Consider the following 18827-nt stretch of genomic DNA (forward strand, 5'->3'; position numbering starts at 1 on the left):
CAGTGCGTACATGATGAGCATTGCAATTTTTACATAAATATGTGTACAACTTGCTGATACAAAGCAAAGGAGATGCAGCATTCCACAACTCTGAGCTTATAGAAATAAGAGACAAAACACTTTATCGTTTGGCCGATTTTATCAGCCGATATTGGCCCATTACAGATTATCGGTATCAGCGTATAAACTGACCAATATGAAAACTGTTTTTTTTTACAGAATATAATGCAGACAAAGATGCTTGGGGTAAATTGGAAACGGTTCTATTTGTGTGATTTAGAATTTCTAGTTGTTTATAATTATTACATTCCCAGTGAATTACACTGTTTAAATGCAACGATGTCATTTTGGACAATAAAGTTCACTGTAAAATGTCCTGCTTGTATTATATATCTTTGTGTTTGATGACCACATTTTGGTCACTATTTGAATTCTGGAATTTTCATAGTTACCTCAAAAATCCAGCATTGGTCGCATTCAAATATAAATAACACATTCATGGTCTATTACAATACTTACAGCAGGACCTGGGGCACCAATGGGACCTTGGAGACCAGCTGGGCCAGGAGGACCCTGAAAACAAACAAAAGATGTTGTTACAAAAGTGCATGTTCCACAATGTTCAAATAAATATCAAGACACTTGTATATTACTTGATGAATTTAGGTTTACCATTCTTATTGCGATCCTTTATACAAAAATATATAACGTGAATAGATGTAAATGCACATGCTTTTTTTTTTTTTTACCCACCTGCTCTCCCTTGTCAGCTTTGCTTCCTTTCTGACCGGGCTCTCCGACCTCTCCCTGGGAAACAGAAACGCACACAAATAGTCAGCGTCTCAGATCAGCTTTACTTCTTCAATAAATGTCAAAATAATCATTGAAAACTATCAACTTCACACAAACAACCATCATCTGCAGCTATAACCTTGTATGGATGTCCTAATCGGGACATTTTTTACCGTGTAGTTTGTGGCACTGCACATATGGCGTATGTTTGGCAGCTCAATAGAAGGCTGGATAGTAAATGAGCAACAATATTTCACCTTTACTACTCCTCTAATTGTGTCTCCTGACATATTTGGTTATGAAGATGGATAGACAACTCTAATTAAAAGAAAGATATACAATTTTGATGCACCTGGTGAGAGTGTAAACAAGATTGTTCCAAATGTATCCCAGTATAAGACTAAAGATGGATTTATGCAACAGGATGAGATGAGTTGTGGTGAGTGTGGTTGACTGACCTTGTCACCGTCCTCACCGGGTGGGCCCTGGGGTCCGGCAGGCCCGGGTAGACCGACAGGACCCTGGACACCGTCACGACCAGCTGGACCTTGAGGCCCTTTCTCACCCTAGAAGAACAAAGACAATAGTTTTAATTTTATTTTGAAAACCCAGAGGAGCAAAGGAAGGACAAGAAAAGAAAAGAGAAAAAAAACACTTACAGGGGCTCCTTTCTCTCCAGCAGGACCCGGGGGACCCTGAGGGCCGGGTCTACCGGACAGGCCGATTGGACCAGCAGAACCAGCAGGACCTCTCTCACCAGGAGAACCCTGGAAGCAGCATCAAAAGCAACATAAAAGCATTTCAGAGTTTTGTTAGCCTGCCCATAAATATAACCTGCATATGCTGAACAACAAACATTGGCATTAAGACATTGATAAAGTAAGACCCGACTACTGCTAATGAATAAGTACACACATCCACAGCCACATACACAAACCTCCTTTTTAATAAGAAAACAGAGTAACAGGTGGCTTTTAAGTTCTAATAAAGCACCACCGCTCCTTGAAAGCAGTCACATTATCTGCTGTCGAGGAGCCGACGTCCTGGTGCTTCTCTCAGCTCTTAGTGGCTCTATGCTGCTGCTGGAAATGCAGCTCTGAATGAAACAGACTGGTGTCGTGTATCAGATACACAAAATTCATAACAAATTATGCTGAATGACACACTGCGTTTCTTTTTGTTGTTGTTCTTTTTCTTTTTTTTTTTTTTTTTTATCTCTGCTGCACTGAATCAACTCTCCTTTTACTTGCATGCACATTCACTTTATGTTCCCGGGAATACACGGTGTGACCAAAAACTGTTGATATAGAACAAAAATCTATACTTCGTGTTGCATGGGTTTTATTCAATTAAGTCCTTGTGTAAAGGCTATAAAGTATCTTCTGGTATTTTTTTTTTTTATATATACACAACATCACTAGTCTTTAAAAGGTTTTTTAATTTTTAATGTCCCTGATAAATCGGCTGGGAGCTGTTCCACTCTGGTAAGAATCAACTCAAAATATAATATAATGATCAACATAAAAAAGGCCTTAAACCTTAATGGAAACATATTCATAACCTATTTGATACTCTGCCGTGTTCAGCAAGTGGGACTCAGAATACAACGAATTTACATGAGGATAATTTTTACTATCTGTATTATTATATTGTTTTGTATTTCTTCATTTACAAGGACTATAATTACTGTGGTGAGGGCACCTTGCAGCTACATTATTCTCAACATGTTCAATCTAAATACGTACAAAATAAATGGAAACCTGACTTTTTACTTCAATGAAAATCCAATAATATTTACAACTTCAACGATGTATACTTGATGAACTATGAAGTGAATGGAGAGAATAATTGGGGCCTATTGAATTAGCTCTGTTGGACATAAAGATAAATCTTTTCCTAAAAGAAAAGAAAAGAAAAAAGCCCCTTTTTTGATGATGTCATGATACACATACTCTAGAGTCTCTGAGAAGAAAGTAGGAAGAACACAGCAGGCACTGATGGGAGATGTGTCGGAGCAGCGCCCTGGTTGGCGAGACAATGTGACTCACCATATGGCTGCTCTCCTGGCTGCTTGGTTTGGTTGCGTGCATGTTTGTTTATTTGTTTGTGTCTGTGTGCCAAGAGGCAATGGAGCCAAAAGCCTTGATACCCAGCTACTCTCGCGCATGATCAGATGAGAAACCGCTGTGCACAGCGAGATGAGATTTAATTTGCTGGCGCTTTCATTGGAAAAATAATAACTAAGTCACAAATGACATAACCATGATATGTACAATTTAACACATGTGCTTTGTTTACTCTGTGAAATTGACTTAATTTACTCTTTGATTTTCTTTCATGTCTGTCATTAATGTGACTGTGACTGCAGTTCAACAGTTCAGCTGTTTTGTGTCTGTGTCTCTAAGATGCATTGATATCAACAACCCTCTCTTCCGATTGGCTGACTCGTTTCTGAATGACACGCCCCCAGACCAGCCACAGGTTTTCTTTGGTCTTGTAGCCTGCTAGCTCTGCGATGGAAGGACTGATCTGTGTTTTCTTCCACATAAAAGGTTGGACAGTTGGCCATGCTGAGGGACAACATGCAACAGGAGCGTGAGTTTGTGACATCACAAACTTATGGAGGTCCAAACGACTTGTTCAAACGTCACATGTTGCTAAATACTGGCTGTGAGCACTTCTGCCTTTGACATTGTCACAGGATTTATGTGACAACTAGACCTGATTTATACAAATACAAACAAAAAAAAGACAAACATCAACATTTTTACAATTACAGACCTTTACAGCTTTTCCTGTCCAAATGACATTAACTGCCATCTGGTGTTCAGCATATGCAGGCCTCAATATAACATGAAATATACTGTACAAGCCTCCACACTAATCAATAACATGAATACAATATAAAATGATCCAATACGGAGAGTAAAGAAACAGAATACTCACAACAGGACCAGGTGGACCTTGGGGTCCCTCTCCTCCCTTCAGACCTGCAGGGCCCTGAGGTAAACAAGGAAAAAAACACATGAGGACTTCATTGACAAAGCTGTTAAACCCTTTGCAACTTTATATCAGCCGGTGAGCACGATTTACCACCCCGCATTTCAACACCAGCATCATGATATGCATATCCAGCCAAGTCTGTCCGCCTTCGTTTACTGGTTTGTCACTTCAGCCAGCCGCAGCGAAAACTGTGCTTTGAGTGCGTTTAACCTCACAGCACTTACTCCAAGAAATACAACCGCTATTGACATTTCATTAAGGTGGCCCACGATCACGCTGTAAATACACACTGTGGATGTGGATGTACACCGTTTTCTCCATCTTGTTCTGCCTTTGGAAGATCGTGAATTTTATTTTGCATCTGCATGGGTCTGCATGATATGTCGTCTACACGTGTGCTTTGTTGTATGTTTGTCAATGTCCAATATGTGCAGCTCCCTAGTGCGCCACAAAAGAGCACACGGCAGTATGGGTAATGACTTTCTGCTGGCTCCGGCTGTGTGCTGAAGTAAATTACAATGGCAGAAAACAATCAGCGGTGCTGCCGTCCCGCGGAGTCTCGCTGACCTTGACGACTGAGGAAGCACAACACTTCCTCTCCCTGCAGTGTATCCATTCCCCGCCACGCCAGTTTAATTGGCAGAATTTCTCACTTAATAATTTATTAAGTAAATAATGCATACTAAGACAAACAAATAAGTTTGCTGACCCCTGAAAAAATGCTGGCGCTAACATTTGAAAAACAATTCAAGTCCTTGAGTTAAACTACAAATAAATCCCGAACCAACAATTCCTAATTCGGTAATTGCGGCCCCATGATCCATTGCGAAGTTAAAACAGTGGTGTCAGTGGTGGCGGAGCGATTCAGAGGCACGCCTGTTCATTTGTAAGACGTCGCTTTGGATTTCCTCTGCACCCGATTGATCACCAGGAGTGAATTCCAGGGCTGGTGTCACTAATGAAGTGAATAGCTCGAGATAGACGCCGGTTCATTTGTTATGTGGCGACGTTCTGTCACTTTCTACTAGCAAATAGGTGTAAAGGAAAACTATGATGAATCGGTGCAGGTGGAATGGAGCTCTTACCGTGGCACCAGGTAGGCCTCGCTCTCCGGGGAAGCCGCGAAGGCCGGGGGGACCGTCTTTACCAGAGGATCCCTGAGGTCCAGGATCTCCCTATACAAACAATCAAATATGTTTACTTAGCGTTATCATTGTTCATTATGTTGCATTAATGCAAAATTGTAATAATTACAAAAAACTAAAGAGTGACTGTAATTAATGTGCATATTAATAAAAAGCCAGACAACATCTCAGAGACAGTTTTCACCACAAGATTTAAGTCTGGGAAACATCTGTCAGGGACAAATTAAGTCTGAGGATACCAAATTACAAATGATGAGAGACAAAAACAGAAAACAAACAAATCTGACAGTATTCATCAAAGACTGAAAATTAGAAGAGGTGCATTCATCCAGTCAGGTATAAGAGGGAGTTTGGATGAAGGAGAGAATTGATACACATCTAAACAAAATACTAACTGAGCCTTGCCAGACAGTGAGAGAGAATGGGAAGCAATGCCAAAGTACAACAGGAAATTATTAGTTAAACAAGTGTTCAGTCTTTGACCCTTTTATAAGAGATTGGTATACTAGATACTGGATTTTTACTGGAGCCAGACACCAAAACTAGGGAGAAAATAAATTCAGATACCGATATATCTGCCAATATTCTTTATATATACATTTATATTGTACGTACAGTCTGTATAAAGAATTTTATTTTTGCAATGATCCCTCAAATACAACTGTGACAAGGATATGTCACTGTTTATAGAAATTCAAATCCTGAAAATATTGTTACATACACTGTCACTGTTAGAATCAAACAGAGTTGCTTTACACAGAAAAGTATTTAGATTCTATCCTCATACTGTGTCTCTGTGCCCTTAGTCATTTACTGTGGCAGCAGTGTGGCTTTATAGTGAAACAAACTCGGTGTCAGTCAAATTCAGAGCTTGAAATGTACTACTTTAGATGTCTTTCTTATATATTTTTTTTTTATCTAAAATTGAGTCATACATATGCATAACTTCTAATGTAACTTCACTGCTTGTGAGGTGATGAATTAGTGCTGCTTTTGGTTTCTTGTATTTGTATTCAGTCAAAGGCTTGTAAATCAGAACTTAGATGCTTGACAGCCGCCTCCACTGAGCCCTCTGGTGAAATGTGTACATGCAGATTCTATTTTGTGGCGTTTACATGTTAAAATAAAGAACAACACTACTCTGCTTGCAGCTAAGAGAGAGAGAGGAGAGAGAGAGAGAGCGAGAAAGAGAGAGAGAGAGAGAGAGCCCTGAATTCCTGGTGCATACAGATTGAAGAGCATCTGACAAGCAAGTATCATGATGCACTAATGGCTTTGCACATCCAACAGGAACAGAGGTGTACCTGCTTCAAAGCTGACAACCATCTTAATGGGCCATTAGTTGCAATTACTTTTCTCTGGCTTCATTAGCACTTTCAACACACGGTATATGGAAACCTCAACTCTAATCAAAATCAGTATCATATCATATAATCGGCCACAATATGAAACATGAAGATTTCTGACAGATTTTTTTTGTTTGTTTGTTATTGGTTAAATAACACAAATAAACAACAGACTGCTTAAAGGCTAAAAGCTCGAACTGTCAAAAATCCAGCATCACTGCACATAACAGCAAAAACATTTGGACACAGACTTCTTTTCGACTGCAATCAGCACCTAGAACACTTGATATAAATAGGTAGAATAAAATACAGGCAAGCAAAGCATTCTTCCTCTCAACCCTTCCCTCACCTCAGACACTTCACAAACTTTAAGAAGCTCTTTTGTATTCTATCTAGGAGAAAAGAATTGTACCAATAACTGCAGGGCTACCTCATTTCCTTCTGGGTAGATTTTTGAATACCGTGTTTCTAAAACAAGGACAAAAAAAAGCGGGGGGAAAAAAAAAAGGCCTCGTTCTCTGTTCTTTTTGCATTGGCAGACTGACTTTATCTGCAAACAGGGAGGCACAGAAGTGTGGGCTTGAGCGGTATAAGAGGATTTGGCTTGCGTTGCCAAGACTGGCACAAAGTGTCGCTGGCATACTGATGCGCAGGTCGGAGCGGAGCGGGGAGGGTAGCGAGGGGCTGCGAGTGGCAGACGGGGTTCAGAGTTAGCCGACGGACTTGATTAAACTGTCGGCTTGGGGGAAGACAGGGAGAAAATGAGAGGGGAAGACAAAGGGGGGTTTGAAGGAGTGGATGGGGAGCAGGGGATGCTGAGTGGTCCCGGGAATCAGTCAGGGTTGCTTCAGAGCGGGCCATACTTCTACAGAATGGCTGCTGTCTCCTGCTAATGGGCACTCAATTGCAGGCAGGGAGAGCCAGGGAAGGAACCAGACACTCCCCAAATCTCAGCTGCTGTATCTTCAGCAGTCACTTTTCAGAATCTTGTAGAGCACAAAGAGTAATGCTGGATTTTCTGGGGTGTATTTCTGAGTGACTTTCTTGTTATAGATTTAGATCTGCAATCCAGGGATCTACTGAGCTTTGCATGCCATCAAGCACAATAACAATGCAGCCTGCTCAATCTGCAAAAATTGTAACTGCATAAATTCAATTTGCAGCCCTCAGTTTTCCTTCCTGTCAACGTGCCTGTCATCCTCTCTTTAGTGTAACTAACACAATTTTAATACCGAACATGAGAAATATCGATCCCGCCTACTATATCCATTGAATAAGAGAAGGAAAGCTAATCTGCATGGATTTGAGAGGAATAATTATTGTGAGTAGCTACTTTCCTTCCCTGCAGTGCAGTATACTGGACACATACCTTAGCTCCTTCTTTGCCAGCAGCACCTGGAAGACCCTGCTCTCCGGGTGGGCCTGGAGGTCCGGGGTGGCCTCTCTCACCAACGGGTCCAGTCTCTCCAGTGGGTCCCTATGATGTCATCACACATTTGAATATTATTTGCTGTTCAACATAGAGAAAGTAGAATGTGGCCGATTCATCAAGTCAATAACATTTTTTTATCGTCATTAAAGAGTGTTTTAAATGATCTAAGCTTAGCTAGCTCGGGAAGCTGCTATTAAATTAAAAGAGCTTTTATTGGGTGATCTTTTATATATGGTTCTATTCATGTCACCATATACTTTTACTTATGCTTTTTCTTTGCAGTGCTACTTCGTTTGTTGTCTTTTTGTTACTTTTTAATTATGCAGCACTGTCTAACCTTGTCAAAAAGAGGCTTCATAAATAGAGACCATTAGTATTAGTTTATTTACATACTTTACACCTATACTTCAGGGATCTCGAGTCACTGAGTGTCTGAGAGTCTAAGATTGAGGATGTTGTATGCTGAACATATTGTTAAGTTCCTTTAAGAAAATGTGCGATATCGAGTTATATAAATAAAACTGACTGACTACAGTTGTATTTTAGTTGTTTAAAGTTATTTATTTTTCCAATAAGATACTTAATTATCTAGAATTTTGGTCCACAATACAGGTAATGCATTGCTAACTTCAGATCTACATGTATTAATGATGATTATCTGTCAGATGGCAAAGGTTCCTACTGCTGGTTTTAATTCTCTTACCTGGGGCCCAACAACACCTCCCGGGCCTGGTGGACCAGTTTTTCCTTGGAAACCCTGAAATAAGATTAAAAAGAATTGTTTGAACAGTTCGCAACAATGCAAACACATAAGTCATCACAGTTATATCACTCAGGCTTTTGAGAAGTGTTTTAGGTTTTGACACCGCAAAGATGTCTGGATGGAACCAAACCAGGATCAGGACAGCCTGATACTGAAATATATCCTCGAATGGATCATTTGCACTCTACATTCATAACTAAAAGGATGTGTGTGGCAAAATTAACAAAATTACTAACTTGTTTACATAAGAGAATAAATTATAACATTACTTGTTGTTTTTGATGTGCATTGTAGTTGCTGCACCGCTCTTTGAAAAGTGCATTGCTCTTATCTCCAGCATGGAATATATTATGTTAGTGCAGCACCTCACTCTATACGAAGAATTTGGAAAAATATTTGAATGAACTCTAGATTTTTTTTTTACTCATACTAATACATCACTAGAAATGTACATTTCTGCAGTAGGTACTGTACAAAGAAATATCACATGACCTGTGAAGTTGACTGCTGTTATTAAGGTTTACGCAGCACTAAGGGATGCAAAGAAGACGAAGGACATTTGACATGTCACTGACAGCGACATGAATAACTCTTTATTTACAGTTTTCAGAGGATTTAAATATTCATTAAGCTGGAATTTTTAAAAACTAATATTGTTGTGTGAAACGGCTGCTTAAGATGACAAACTGTTAATAATTTTGACTCTCCAAACTGATTTTAGATTAAACTTTTAAATTATTGGTTAATTTCTGCCTTACAAAGAAGAAATGTCTGGTTTAGAAAGTTTACAAAGAATCCTTATTAATCCTTATTAAATTGGCTGCAGTTGTTTCCATCGAACAAAGTCTGACTGTCTCTACCTGCCAAGCAGCGAATAATAAAGACCCAAAGCACACACGAGATGAGTTAAGAAAGGCGAAGCATCTAACAGCGAAAAACCATGATGTTGATACGCCAAAACACCACTGAATATCAGACTTACTGCAGTTTGACAACAACAAAGACGATTCCGTTGAAGTGATAATGTTGCTGAAGGTGTAACTAAGCATCCACTAGTGGTGGTTAGCGTAACTGCTCCAAAACTAGTCTTTGCTAAGTTATAGTGAGCACACAATGTTCTCTGGGGAAACACAGACCACTTAGTTGGAGTAAAGCTGTTGCATTAAGTTTACATTAGCTGTGTGAGGCTGATTTGCATCGCAGTACTCCTTATGGACACGCTTGAGCAGATTTAAACAGATAAACAGGACAAGCCATCCAAAAATCCCCATCATTGACTCGAACAGAGCTGCAAAAATCAGATGAACGTCTGTCTTCTGTGAGTGGAACAATCCAATCTGCATTGGCTTGAGTGCACTACAGTATACTCCTCAAACATATTAACCCAGTACTGATGCTTAAAGGTCGGATATTAAGTGACATAAAGCGCAGATGTGTGAGGACAAGGAAAGACTCGTGACATTAACACAGATTTCATAATCTACTGGAGACATACAGGTGTATTTCCAGACATCCTGCCTTAAAACAAGATGATGTGAGTGAACGCTGTAAAACTCTTTTAAGTTGAGTTACTGAGAGTGATTGCATTAAAGAAAACATGTCCGACCGCAGGAACAGACTGCTGAGGGGGCACCATGACTTTTCCCTTTCGATTTGATCTTTGACTCCTTCACTCATCAAACTCCATCCATAACCAATTTTCACTCGGGTATTACAATCATTACTCATTTGATTTGTAACTTATTATCCAACAATCTTACAAAGTTTCAAATCCAAGCTCTTGGAAAGCCGAACCTGGCTGACTTGTGACTCCAGGGTTATTGATCACTATAGGTTGTGATTGATGGTGATGTATTATTTAACCGGAGTCCTCGGGCCATGCTGTTGCAGTATCGGAGACACCGGCTCAAATCTTTATTTGCACTTCCTCAAATGCAACTTGTGTTGCCGGGGCAGGGCGCCTGCGAGCATCTTTATTGCTGTGATCCATTCTCATATTGGATGCTTGTGGAGCCTGTTCATCAGCGCATAAATCTGTGGCCATAAACACCTTAATGAAGACTCTATCGTGTCGCTCGAGTCGCCGCGTGTATTACGTTATCTATAGGAACGAGGCAAGCGGAAAAGGGAAGCTTTAATGACAGAGGCGAAGATCTGTCACGCTTTTAGTAGAATTTATTGCCCTCTGAGCCTTGTCAAAGCAAGGCGCACCGATGCATACCAACTACAGAGGAATCGAAGTCGAGAGCCGGCGAATGCAACTCGGTGTGATTGAATCAAACTTGTTTTTTTTTTTGCTTGTTGTGAGGTAAATCTGATATCCCATCAGGTGCTCCATCTGTGTATCGGTGCCTCTTCGGTTCAGATTTAGCAAAGCAATTTCTCATTAAGCTTAAATGCATTTTGAAAAAAATAATACATGGATTACTGCTGCAACTAATTATATATTGGCTAGTTCAGCTATATTATTATAGATGAGGCAGTGCTACACACTCGCTCCTTATTGGAAATGGACGGTTTAAATTTAGCATCTTTTCCAGAGACATTTGCAAATATCAGTAACCATCAGAAATGCAGCTCACCAGTGTGCACCTTTATCATTTGGATTCACACAGACACAATGCAAGGTGTGTGTGTGTGTGTGTGTGGGTGTGGGTGTGTGTGGGTGTGTGGGTGTGGGTGTGTGTGACAAGCTGTAGACTCAGAAAATGTTCCAAACAGCTTTGTCTTTGAAGAGTTTTGCTTTCCGAGGCAGACATGCCCACCCCTTTGGCGTCCCACTGAGATGTTGCATCACCGATTGTTATCCCCGGCATACAAGGGCAATAGAGATAAGATGTGGAGGGGGAGGTGTGTGTGTGTGGAGGGCATTCAATTGAAGTGCAGCTGTCTGATTGGAGAGGATCAGATCTACCCTGCAACCAAGAGGCAATTTGAAGATTGAGAGCCAAACAGGCCTCACAGGCAACTTTAACCTAAATGGCAGTGAATATACAGACTGAAGCATCAACATGCAGTTCTAGTGGAATTAAAACAAGAATGGACTGTTTGGATTCAGAAAAACTGAAGAAGTTAAGATGTGCCACAAGTCATATTGAGTATCCAGCTCGACGTGAGGTCGTATGGTCCTGCAGTAAGTCAGAGGCTGAGCCCGAGCAGAGCTACACAGGTGACGGGAAGCTCAAACAGCACACTGCATATTCAGGACTCACCGTCTCTCCACGCTGGCCGGGGTGTCCGGGCAGCCCGTCCTTTCCAGGTGGTCCCTGTTGGGTAGAAATGAAGATACAACACTCACTTAATAACATTTCATATTTTCACATTCGCACCTATAGTGAATAATGGCACCACATTTTTTTCTATTCTAGTGCTGTGGATTTGTTTGTAACACTAATGAAAAAATAATAGGTTGCGTTTTTTTGTGGGTTTTTTGTGGGGAAAGGAACATCATGACTGGCTGAGGTCTGAGAGCCGGCTATGACTCTAACTGGAATCAATAGGTGGAAATTACCACTCGTCTCCAGCCTAGACTGGGGAGTGAGAAAATGGGTTCTGTTTCGATAATAGTTAGACTAATGATCTCTGTACAGAATTAGGAATATTGCAATGTATTACTGCCCCCCACCTGAATTCCTCAAATTGAATCAATTGTGACTTATAATGTTTGCAAACCAGGGTAATTTGCTATTGAGACGGTATGAAGAGGAAAGAAGATACGAGTTTAGACACAGAACTGTGGGAAGCCCTGAAGACTGAGTGCGGATGGTTGTACACTGAGCTGTCGAGTGCGTATAGTGTCTCCAGGAAGGAGGAATACTTACAGGGGGTCCCTTTGGCCCGGGGAAGCCTACTGGTCCCTGTGGTCCTTGAGGTCCCTGCAATTAACAAACATGATTAGAGATCGACAAAGAATGACATTATGATATAGCTTAGTGCATTATGGAAAAATCAAAAAAAAAAACAGTTAGAAGTTTAAAAGCTGGAAGAATGCCATGTGTGTGTTATGGCAAATTTTAAAGAGGCTTACGCCAATTAAAGGTATTCAATCAAAAAACTGATCTAAATTTATAGCCATCAGGCGAGTCACTGCTCACTGATGATGTGCTGTGATCAGCCCTTCTAAAAACAATAAGTCATTTTTGTGAGCAAACGTGGCAAAATGCATAAAAAGGCCGTTGGTCATCTTTCCTCCACTTTCCAGCCAAAGAAAAAAAATAGCGATTGTGGAATTAGAAGATTTCTCTGACTTTCTATTAGTGATAAATTAGTGGTCCAACTAGATTTAATGTTAGAGTGGCATTAAATACTTAAAAAGATAAACCTCAAGTAAGAGAACAAACTGCTTGGTTAAATAAGGTCTTCCCAAAAAATAAAAAAATAAAAGAAAACGCAAGTTGAAGATGAGACACCTCGTGTAACCGGGGCATTTTAAAGCTTTAAAAGAATCTTTCATTTAAAGCAACACAAAGCTGCAGAGACGGTTAGAAATACAGAGTTCATGACATTATGTTTGGCCAAATGAAATATCACAGCATTGAATCCCAAGTTGTGCAAAGAATCGCACAGTTTGAAGGTTGATGGCGGCCTTTCGACATCTATTTCAATAGGCCGCGAAGGATTTTTAAAAACTGCACTCTATCAGAAGTCCTGCGTCACTGAGGGCAGGCATTTTAGACAACCTTCTGGTCACAGCAGAAATCAAAGAGTCACATGTTCTTTTAAACTTAGCCTCTAATCATAAATTGAAAAATAAAAATCCTATTGTTGCCGCTTCTAAGTTAAGTCACATTTTATAATGTAATTTCAGGAGTACCACAAATATGAGCCGGAATACCACGATACAAGTGAGTATTAGTAAAAGTTGTGTTCTTAAATTTGTTAGATTTTGAAATTATAAACCCTAGATGTGACTATTTTAATGAGGCTTGATTAGTAAGTGACTGTATCTGATGTGGAAAGTAACAGGCGGCTTTACAGAGTTCTGTCACACTCCTACAGCTTCATAGTCTGATGAACATGAATTAATCATGCTTCGTCAGAGTTGTAGTGAAGATCATTTCTCCCCTCCTTCTGTTGGCTAAATGCTAATGAAAACTTACTGCAGCTGCTTAATAGTTGAAGTCTTTCTGCTTTCATGACTTATTTGGACTTCACTCGATTCGTGCGAATGTTTCCAAATTCTTTGTTACACAGCAGAATCAAACTGCAGTAAAACACCACTGGCAATCTAACTAGACGTAATGAAATGTTATTAAATAAGGTGTCACTGCTGGAAGACTTGTATTGAACAGCATCTGCACAGATTGTTAACTTTCCTGCAGAGTTAGCCACCAAAGGCTAAAAATCTAGATTTTAGACCATTTTCTTTTCTTTTCTTTGGGGTTTAGGTAGATAGGTAGGTAGGTAGGTAGTTACTTTATTAATCCCCAAGGGGAAATTCTTTCACTACAGCAGCATTTATAGATACAGGAAAGCAGTAAAATAACAGTAAAAAATATTCAATATAAAAATGCACAGTATATACAATAAAATAGAATAAAATAAGATAGAATAATTCAATTAAATGAAAACTAACTAAACAATAGTGCAAATTCTTTTTTTTTCTTTTATATTTAAACAAACAAGAAAAACAGACAACGGTGTTATTGTTGTGTGATGGATTTGACCAGAGGTGAGTTATTGTACAGTCTTATTGCAGTAGGCAGGAATGATCTCCTGTATCTGTCCTTTAAAATGCTTGAAGGGAGAAATTGACTTAATCACAACACTAGGGACCAAAAGAGATGCTGCTGTTTGTTTGTGGGAAAAGGAACAAAGTATTGTACGTGACAGTTATTACAAGATGAACGCGTGTTGCCTGCCCGGTAAATATTAACTTAAGTTGGAGCAAGAAAATCTTCATAACACAATGACTCATTATACACTGATAAAATGGAATACGTAATCATACATTCGATGAAAAGCTTTTCTAGTAACTAAACATTTTTAGTGACTCATTGATTGAATGAATCTAACATTTCTTAATTATTTCTAGGTAACCTTGACTCATCTTCCTCTCTTTTTGGGAAAGTTCAGTAAGTAAAACATTGAAATATTGTTTAATGCGCTGTTAGATGTCTTAATTAGAACAAAAGAAGCAGAGTATGTATTTCTGTATTTCTTTTTTTTTGTGCTTATCTCATCGTAATGCTCTCAGTCCTGAACAGTTTATCCAGTTTGACGAGACTTGAAGGTCAGTGTTGACTAATCTTTATATTACACACCTAAAATCAATTTACCCTTAGGTCTTAAAGTTTCCAATAATATGTCTGAATGCAACATCATCATCACAGTGGAGGTGGATGACACTGAATTTTTTAATGCAAGAATATAAAGATATAAATATCTAGCCCTCGTTCGTATCAACATGTATAACAGCCATCTCAGACTCCGTGTGTTATGGACTTACTCTCTCACCAGGCGGGCCTGCAGGACCGTCATTGCCTGCTGTGCCCTGCAACACACAGCAGCAAATCATCATCAGTTATTGTTGAGCTGTGTTTTGACACTTTACATATTGTGTTTGGTAGGAACCTAGATGGGAGCAGTAGAAAGTGGAAATATACAGAAATCTGTCATGATTTCATTGGTCGAGTTTCATTTTACCATCAGTACAATGTTTCACTGATTGATAAAGTAAAACTACCCTGTAAAAAGTCTAAACTCCTGAGTTGTGATGGGGAAAGTGTTTTTACCTTGGGACCAGGTTTTCCTGTTGGACCTCTGGCGCCTCGAGCCCCACGAGGACCCTGAAGATGGAAAAGAAAACTCAGAACCATGTAGCACAACTGTATGTCAAAGTTGAACCGATCTAATTTAAAGATGTCAAAGCCGATCAACATTGAGAATCAGAACACGACTGATGCCGGAGTTTTGTGGGCGACACAAATGCCGATATTAGGGAGTTAAAAAAATGTAACACATTTTTTGCAATGATGTAATTATCAAACACTTTTGACAGTTGTAACAAATACATGTAACGGAGGCAGGATATTTTACAGTTTATTGTCCAGATTGACATCAGTGCACTGAAATAGTAAACTTCAATGGGAATTTAATAACCACAAATAACTATGAATTTCTAATGTGCCCCCAAGCATCTTTTTTGTATTATGTTCTATAAAAAAAAAATTAAACTTCATATCGGCGAAAACTGGCAACGCCAATACGGATACATCTGTGATGGGCCAACATCAGGTCATATGATTGGCCGGCCAATATATAAGTCGGGCATTAGTTGTAATGTACATAATTTGTTTGGAGGTATGATTAAAATGATTTGAGCCTAATTAATTAATCCATGAATGATAGAAATCGTGAGTGCACCGTACGTACCGTTGGACCTCTTTGTCCTCTTGGACCAGGTTTACCAGCGATGCCCTGTTAGATAACCAAAAGCAAAACATTTCAGGCACCCAAACCGCAGTCATTTCCAACATTAATGCACCTCGGACATGTTTGACACGTGTCCTGAAGAACAGTTTGGTCCCTGTTCGAAACAAAAATAGCTCCGATCCCTTCAATTAAAATAAATAAATGAATTAGTAATAATTAAATACAATCTTCAATGATCGTCAAGAAACATTCTATTTCCATGAGTCTACTTATGACATCTTGGAAAACATTGACCTGTGACCTGTAACATGTGACCTTTGAACTATGTTCACTAGTTTGCTAGAAAACAACAGGTGTCATCACAATGAACCCCCAAAAGTACTGGAGTTGTGCGATTAAAGGTACATTATGCGTTTATTAAAAGACAAAGAATTTGTTAAACAGTCACTTCCCACTGGCTGGCTGACCACAGCAGGAGAAACAGGCTGCCAACATATACAGTCAAAACTCTGCAATAGCTGTAAAATAGTTCTCTAGCCGAATTGTGTTATGGAAAAAAAAAGTGTTTTACTTTGGAAGGTAGACTTGGCATAAGTAGAGTAATATACTTTAGAGTGTCCATTAAATGATTCTGATGGATTTAAGAAAGGAAAGTTAATTTCTTTCAGCCATTTAAGACCATCTGAAAGTGATATTTTGATATTTATGTTAGTTTAATTGAGGTGAAGTCGGTTACTTAAATGTTTATCGTAAAACCTGGAGCTTAAACTGCATCTCAGCCTTTCTCTCAAGCCTCGAAGTGATGTGAGCGGCTCAGTGAAATCAGTTATTTCCACATCTTTTGTTCTCTACCCGACATTGATCTCGCTACTGTTGTTCCCTCCCCCCCCCATCGATGCCTTTATAATAGCAATCAATTCCCTTTTGTGCTGGGATATGATGGCACAGTGATTTTTATACACAAACCACGTGTGTAGTCAGCGAGTGTGTGTTTGTGTGTGTTTTCTTACCCTGGCTCCTTTCTCACCGTTGGCTCCAGCGAAGCCGGGGAAGCCGCTCGAGCCCTGTCAATAGGAGAGGGAGAAGTCACGGAGGGGGATGTCGGGTGCGTGGATCAGTGCATGCATGATAATAAAGGCTCATCCCGTATTTATCTGCTCTGCTGTGGAATGTCATCTTTAGTTAGCTTCACACATCATGGCCCTGATGTAAAATTCATTGAATGTAGCATGAGTTTAAAATATAAAACAGATCACTTCCGTGACCTCAATGCGATTGTTCCTTCCTGATTTGTTAATGTTGTTTTTCCTAAAAAAAAAAAAAAAGGTTTCTACTCTGGCTGGACTGAATAACAATATTCAACGGGATAAACATGTCTTTGTGGCAAACGTTGCTTTACTAAAGTGAAATTTGACATGAAAATAACAGACGTAGAAGAGAGGAAGTTTGTCGGAAGAGAGGAAGTTTGTCGGCTATAATAACTTAAATAACTATGTGAGGAACACACACACACAAACACAAAGTGAGAATGATTTTACAACAAAACTCTGCACAAGACGCCTGTAAACACGAGACGAGGTGAAATGATTTATTTTCTTGCCTCAGACTCTGAGGACAGGAGATTAAAAAGCAGCTTACCTATTTCTGCAGAACCTCCCCGCGTGTTGCATTGGGGACATTTAATACAAATTAAATCAATGACAAACCTTCTGCCAAATGTAAGATGTCCACATATCACTACCACTCTGTTGTGTTCAAAATCTAATGAGGAATTGTCTAGGCAAAAAAGGAAAATCTCACACTTTAAAATTTTGAGATATTTCATTTAGGTGACTGAATCCTTTGTAACTGACACCTTCTGGGGGAGATGGAGCTTCACACAGTAACCTGCAGCAGGTGGTCGATCTCAATCACACAGATGTCTTATTGTCCATTGTGTATATATTTGCTACCACTACAATCACATGTCTTCTGTCCAGGGCTTTTTCTGATTGGTCTAAAGTGTGCAGGCGGGGGAGAGAGATTCAGGGAAAACATCTTGGAAAGAAAGTTGCAACTGGAAGAGGCCTTTTTCAAACACCTTATTAGGAAAAGGAGCCCACATTTCTACAGGTGTCTCCTTTGAAAGTGATCGTGGGCATACTGAATTTACAGAGCTGTCACTTTAAAAATATGTCTGTACAAAATGTATTGCAGAAATAATCGTCCCAATGAATGCAGGTGTCAGTTATCTCGTTATGACTGTCGCTCTGTACTGGAATCCAACTACATACAATTACAAAATATTGTTGTTTAAGTCCATTTCATCTCATGTATGGACATTTATACTTTTCCAGTGTACTCTCACAGCTGTGATAACTTCACACTTCTGATAACACAACAAACTGCTGCATATTCAGTCAGATATAACAAAATATATAACATCTCTTGTTGTGTTAAACTCACCTTAGGTCCTTGTCTTCCTGGATAACCTGGCAATCCGGGGACACCCAGTTTACCCTGAGAGACATTAACAGCACAAGTAAGCACAACAACACATTCTAATCACAATCAGGGTAAGGTTAAAAAAAAAAAAAAAAAAAAAAAGTCACATTACCTTTTCTCCAGCGGGACCAAGAGGACCTGATTCTCCGTTGGGGCCAGCTCTTCCTTTAGGACCCTCGGGACCGTCCTCTCCTCGAGACCCGAGCATGCCGAGCTCACCCTACACATACAGTATCACAATGGTTGTAATGGTCTCCATGTAAAGAATAAAGGTAGAGGCTGGATAGATGATGATGTTGTTATTTCACTCCTCACCCGGTCTCCTTTGATTCCCATGTCCCCCTTAAAACCTGGGAAACCATCCTCGCCCTACAAGAAGACAAAAAGATAGGAGCTTGGTTATTTCATGAGTTTATTCCTCACCAAAACATTTGAAATGAACTATTGTGTTAATTTCTCTGGGGAACTTATAAAGTTATTTTACTGAG

The 18827-nt window shown here is 39.6% G+C and overlaps 1 protein-coding gene across 2 annotated transcripts in view; it reads right to left on the reverse strand.

Moving 5' to 3' along the window:
- The window catches only part of col11a1a (collagen, type XI, alpha 1a), an 83349-nt gene that overhangs the window by 22904 nt on the left and 41618 nt on the right, over positions 1-18827 (reverse strand). For both annotated transcript variants that reach the window (XM_069151390.1, XM_069151391.1), the window contains 17 exons: positions 18655-18708; positions 18452-18559; positions 18301-18354; positions 16866-16919; positions 15856-15900; positions 15216-15269; positions 14930-14974; positions 12303-12356; positions 11694-11747; positions 8422-8475; positions 7656-7763; positions 4881-4970; positions 3739-3792; positions 1452-1559; positions 1251-1358; positions 754-807; positions 520-573 (listed from right to left, as the gene is read on the reverse strand). In XM_069151390.1, coding sequence (XP_069007491.1) covers positions 520-573; positions 754-807; positions 1251-1358; positions 1452-1559; positions 3739-3792; positions 4881-4970; positions 7656-7763; positions 8422-8475; positions 11694-11747; positions 12303-12356; positions 14930-14974; positions 15216-15269; positions 15856-15900; positions 16866-16919; positions 18301-18354; positions 18452-18559; positions 18655-18708 — 1152 coding nt within the window. The remainder of the gene's footprint in view (positions 1-519; positions 574-753; positions 808-1250; positions 1359-1451; positions 1560-3738; positions 3793-4880; positions 4971-7655; positions 7764-8421; positions 8476-11693; positions 11748-12302; positions 12357-14929; positions 14975-15215; positions 15270-15855; positions 15901-16865; positions 16920-18300; positions 18355-18451; positions 18560-18654; positions 18709-18827) is intronic.

This window comes from Embiotoca jacksoni, unplaced genomic scaffold (assembly GCF_022577435.1).
Source record: "Embiotoca jacksoni isolate LCO1_2020_lvr unplaced genomic scaffold, fEmbJac1.0.p SCAF_17, whole genome shotgun sequence".
Taxonomy (NCBI): domain Eukaryota; kingdom Metazoa; phylum Chordata; class Actinopteri; family Embiotocidae; genus Embiotoca; species Embiotoca jacksoni.